Here is a 5,748-nt window from a genome sequence, read left to right on the forward strand (position 1 = left end):
TGAAACAATAAAGATGTTTTATGCTTTATGTAAACTGGTGTCACAACTCTTGGAATAACAGTCTTGCTGAAAAATTGACACACTTTTCCTTCTGGTATGTCTTGGCATAAATTGTTCCTCTCTCTGCAAGATTAACTGATACCATCTGTGAGTATTCTGGGCCCTCACTCTCAGCCAGTGTTTGAATCTGCATGTTTCTTTTCTTTGCCTCTTTTCAAAGGTGCAGGAATGCAAGCGTCACCCCTAGCTAATGGTCAAACGCAAAGTCGGAGCCCGTTGGTTCCCAGTTCGTTCCCAAGCCTTTTAACCCCTTGCTTCCAACTCTGCATCTAAAGGCAAAAACAGTCCTCGGAGACATGGCCCTCCCACTGCCTGTGATAGGCTGCTTGGAATAGCAACAGCCTGTGTCACCGAAAAGGGCAAAGCCTTCGGAAATAGAAACAAAGTTGGTCACAAATCACATTGGATTTGCCCTGAAGTTGTTTTGGGTTTTTTTCTTCTTCTTTTTTCCCCTCACCTTCTTTAGCATGCGACCATGGGGAAAGTGACTACTGTTGTCAGCAGGGGAAGTCGGGGTGGTCTGGTGCAGAGGGAACTGCTGTAACTTCTACGTGACCATGGTACCTGTTGAAAACACAGAGGGCCCCAGTCTGCTAAACCCGAAGGGGATACCAGCGGATCCCCTTGATGGCAGCGACAGAGCCAGCGGCAGCCGGCATCCTCCGTGGGCTAGAGGTAAAGCGAGACAGATGGGGCCGGGAGACCGGTTAGAGCAACAAGCTGAACTCGTGTCTCACGTGTGTGTGTGTGTGTGTGTGTGTGTGTGTGTGTGTGTGTGTGTGTGTGTGTACACGTGAGTGTGCTAAGTGCACGGAGAGAAGGAGACAGAACCTCATGGGAGGAGTGACAAGGAGCTATAATGTGAAGACTAATTCCCACTACTGGTAAACTGGGTCCCATCGATTGTGTTGACAATATAATGTATAAAATTTTTTTCACATGTATAAACACACACACACACGCACACACATACTTTTGCATTTATTGTCACAAATGGACAATCTGTAACAAGCAGACATTATAATTACCATTTTCAAAATCCATATTTTAAGTAGGCTTCATAAAATTATTAGTTACATAATCAATGAACACAACTTTGTTTTTGAGTTCCCAGCATCTGTTTGTAATGAATTGGAGCTTTATTTGGAACCTAAAATCTCTGCTTCCTTGCTCCTGCTCTCTTTAAAACTGGTCTTTCAAGCTGAAGTTTAGTACTTTTTCTTCGGGAGATGAAATTTGGAAAAGTTTTCATTTGGTTCGGTTGTCTTTGCTAAACAAAAAGCTTTTCTTCACTTCCACATTCACGATTCCCATAAACACATTGCACACTTTTAGCTGCCTATTTCTATTCATTCGGTTTGTCCTCAAAGGAATAGACAGAAATGGTAATATGAAATGAAATCAAACACAAATAATTCTCTTTCCTACTGATTTCCTCAGCTCTGCTCTCCCTAGCCACATAATACATTCTCAGATGATATATTGGAATTTCAAGAATAATCAAAAACATCAAATGATACAAAAAGCACTTACTTATCTTTCACCTTAGAATAGATCTGTATTCTTACGTTTGCATTGTGGGTTTGTCCGATTTTAGAATTGAATCCACGACCTCTCTCATGGAGACACAGAGTGGCACCTCCTGAGGAACTGAAAAGCTGTCATTCTTCCCTGTCTTGCTCCTTGCTTAGCCTTCTCTTTCTTCCCCTCTTCTAGAATGAATAATACCTGGGGTCATCTTTCAGTACAGGCTAACCCTCTCTTAAGCAGAGATTTCTCTAATGGTGTTTTCTGGCCCCTCAATCTAAACGCAGGCAAGTGAAACTTATATTTGGGGGTAAAAGGTAAGATTTAAAGAATTCTTCTCTCTAAACTTCTGCAAGATTGAACTGAAGGATTAGCTGAGTTAGTGAGAGCAACAAAAATGTTAACAATGATAATGATACAAAGAAGATGAAAAATTTTGTCCTGGAGGGGCCTCTATGATAACAATTAAAAATTGACCATTGAATTTTGATATGGCTCTGAAAGCACAATATACTCTTAATAGATTAAACTGCACAAGTTCACAATTATCTCGAAGCAACTTAAGATGTATGTATGTTTGTAAAGGTTGAATACATGCACAAAATTCTGCTTAAAGTGCAACTGTTTATGCTGTTGGAAAGAAATGATAAATAAATAAATACCATAAGTTATCTTTTACATTTAATTTTAAGTGAACCTGATTATGAAGAACCTTAAATGTTTCCCTAAAATTTTAAATGAATACATCTTTGATTTTTGCTACATATAGTTTATATTCAGATGAATACAAACCTTTTATTGTTACCTTTGTAAGTTTTCTTAAGTTGTTTTAAACATCTTAGTATCCAAAGGCAAGGCAATTGTGTGTGTGTGTGTGTGTGTGTGTGTGTGTGTGTGTGTGTGTATGTGTGTGTGTATACATACATACATTATTTTTATGTGGTATAGTACGGACTTACTTTATGTTACTTGAACTCTGCTATTGGGATTATATTTTAGTCTATTTTATGAAGATGTTGAGGTTTAATGAAGTAATTTTTGACAAATACTCCTTTTGACTTTTTTATATTTTTAAACTTCCAAAGTTTCATCCAGGAAATTCGGTGTATTTAAAATATGCTTAAAATTTATCATATTATTTGCACACTTGAAGGTAGCAAGTTTGTCTATAGTCCTAGATCAAAAAAAATTAAAGCACAAAGAGGAATGAGTTATACAACCTAGGACAAGGTAATTAAATCATTTGAGATACTGAAAAATGAAACAAAACAAAAGTCCTAAAATCTGTGATTGCACCCCCTTAATGCTAGTGTGTGCAATGAAAAGTGTTGGCAGGTCTTTCTCAGCCAATTCCTATTAAACTGGAAAGAATGCTGTGTTTCAATGACTAAAAGCTAATGAACTTAAATTCAATTTCAAAAATCTATGATTCAAAGTGGGTACATTTGTAGCAAATTTTTCAGTGTTTGGAGATATGTTATAATTCACCTTATAGGGCAGGGTTGAGCTCAATTTGATATTCTGGTGCCTGGAACCAACAACAGTTATAGGTGACAGGAGAAACATAGACTGCTGGAGCATCTCACACAAGGAGAACATGAGGCCAGAGATGCATAGCTGGCCCAAGTTCACGCAGTGGCTGGTGCAAAATTGATCCTAGCAGCCTCTGACCTAAAGGCCTAATTCCTGTTCCTCCATCTCAGACACTGGGTCTCCCAGGCTCTTCTAATTTCATGATTCAAAAAACTGGCTTGGAGAAGAGTTTCCTTAAGTACCCCCTAACTCCACCAGCACTGCTTTTTCCTCTTGGATCTACCCAAAAGGTCAGAAACCAAGAACAGCATCCATTGTATGAATGCAAGTTCTCAGCTCTGCTGGTCTAGCTACCGAATACACTGGAACCCAGATCACTCGGAGCAGACTCACCCATTTAGCTGAAAGGGCTATACTTCATGTTCTCTGAGACCCTGCTAAATCCCCGATGCCACAGTCTGAAATTTAACAAACGCACTCTTCCGCTAATCAGATGAATGAGGCAGTTGTTCGCAAATGTTTAAAGCTGTGAACTTTATACAAATGGAAGCTGAGCAGGTGGTCAGTACGTAAGACAGGTAACCACAGCCTGCTCTTGTAGGAAGATGGGAGGCGGAGAAAGGGAGGACCTGCACCCTCCCAGCCCTCGCAGGCTCCTTGAGTGGGGTCACACTGAGCAAACCTCAGGTCCACCCCTACTCTGGTCAGGCAGGGCTTGCTTTTTGTTTGTTTGTTTGTTTGGGGAGTATTTACTGTGCCCTACTGACTATTGGGCTCCCAGGTTTAGCCTAATCTGACCCCCTTGAATTCAGTGAGGCCCAGCTTTCTCAGGCTTTCTTGGACAGCCTGAGGGGAGGGCTATTGTAAGAGAGACTGAAGAGACTTTCAGAAAGAAACTTATCCCCAAGAGAAACTTATCCCAAGAGAAAGTCAGGCCGACCGGCTCGACCTAATAAGAGAGCTTTAGTTGCAAGAGCAGCAATTCTAACAGTAGACCAGTCACTTTGGGAAGACCTTGGTCTGGGTCATTCTCATTTTTTCGAGCTCTCCATATATTAAAAAGTAAAGTGGAAAAACTCATGACAAAAATTATCGTGTTTTTAAAAAGTGTATTTAAAAAATTAATGGCTGATAACAATAACAAAAAAATGTTATGTGTAGCTTGACAGGAAGTGACAGGATTTATAGACATATGAATTTATGAGGGACTATGAACTCTTTTATGTGCAGTTAAGACCAGATTTTAAAAAAATGTAACCATCTCTGCTTTCATTTCAGTCAGCTTGTCTGTCTCTGAGTGTACATTTAACCTCCCTTGAAAATCACATCCAACGTCTGTCTATATCTGAGGCTTTTTTTGTGACTATGAGGTCCAGGCAAATAGCTTCTCCAAGATCTAGGAAGGAAGGAGGCTCTAAACAAACTTAGTGGAAGCTGTTTCACCACAAAGTCTGGGTGGTGATTGGCGCACCCAAATCTTAACCTTCTTCCTGCTCAGAAAAACAAAGTGCGGCTCCCTGCCTGCGTCCATTTAGCATCAAGCGTAGGAATGCTATGCTATGCGTTCCAGGATTTGACATTTTTGGCGATCGAACCACTACAACCAGAACGCTACAAATAAAGTGATGTCATTTGTTTCCAAAAACTATCGACATACTAGAGCAATATGAAAATAATAATAAGAGCAAGACATTTCGTGGCAGACTCTGGGGATAAGGTTAGGACTGTAATTCACGAGTTAATGGGGTAAACACTGCAGGCGCCAGTGCTGCTGGGGAGTATTCTCAAGGCAAACGAGAAAAAGTTAAAAGGCTCTTGTTCCCCTTTAAGATCATGTCACCAAAGAGATCGCCATTTGCCAGAGACCACCTCTTGGGCAGCAGACACACACCGGTGGGAGCCTGCAGTGGCAGGGCCTGGCAGACATGGATGAAGCCAGGCCAAGATGCCACCAAGCAATGCTGCTGATCTGGAGTGACAGAAATCAGCTGGCAGATACCAGTGTACTTAAACTGTTTTTATAGCCAAAGCCTATTCTGATAAGTCAATGCTCCTGTCCCAGTTGGTAAATATTTTAAACATTACCTTTCTCTCCGGTAAGACTGCGAGCAGGAGCTGAGGCTCAGAGATCCCAAGAACATGCCTGCTGTTAACTGATAGAACCTTAATGCCAGCCTTTGAGACATATTTTTCATGAATTCTCAAGGGGCTACTTTCTAGTGGTCTAGAGCTTATATAGCTGGTAAAAACAGAACTCAAAATATAATGAATCCACCCTACAACAGACTGAGGAAACTGATTTATAGATATTTATCGAAGGTGAATCAGCTGATTTTAAAATGCAATTTTTAATTGCTGTAGATGTGTAGGATTATATTTTTCATTTAAGAATAGTTAGTTCTTAAAGCTGGTTTTGTAGGTAACATTTTCTCAGTAGGAGGAACCGACGTACTGTTTTAGCTTCAGGGTTGAAAAAGTTCTGATCTCCAAACCGCCCTCCATTAGTGCTCAATTAGCTTGGGCTTTAAGAGCTGAGACAGCTATTTACTCAGACTGGTTTTATAAGATTCTTAAATGGTGCAGAGTCAGGGCACCTTAGTTCAATGTTTTTTCTCATGAACAGTCTTC

General features: G+C 40.4%; 1 protein-coding gene across 2 annotated transcripts in view; it reads left to right on the top strand.

Annotated features, from left to right (window-relative positions):
• Positions 1-440: 440 nt before the first annotated feature.
• Positions 441-5,748, top strand: part of SLC2A12 (solute carrier family 2 member 12) — a 46,490-nt gene continuing 41,182 nt past the window's right edge. For both annotated transcript variants that reach the window (XM_011356194.2, XM_023528397.1), the window contains exon 1: positions 441-735. In XM_011356194.2, coding sequence (XP_011354496.1) covers positions 618-735 — 118 coding nt within the window. In that variant the 5' untranslated portion in view covers positions 441-617. The remainder of the gene's footprint in view (positions 736-5,748) is intronic.

Source organism: Pteropus vampyrus, unplaced genomic scaffold (assembly GCF_000151845.1).
Source record: "Pteropus vampyrus isolate Shadow unplaced genomic scaffold, Pvam_2.0 Scaffold24, whole genome shotgun sequence".
In the NCBI taxonomy this organism is placed as follows: Eukaryota; Metazoa; Chordata; class Mammalia; order Chiroptera; family Pteropodidae; genus Pteropus; species Pteropus vampyrus.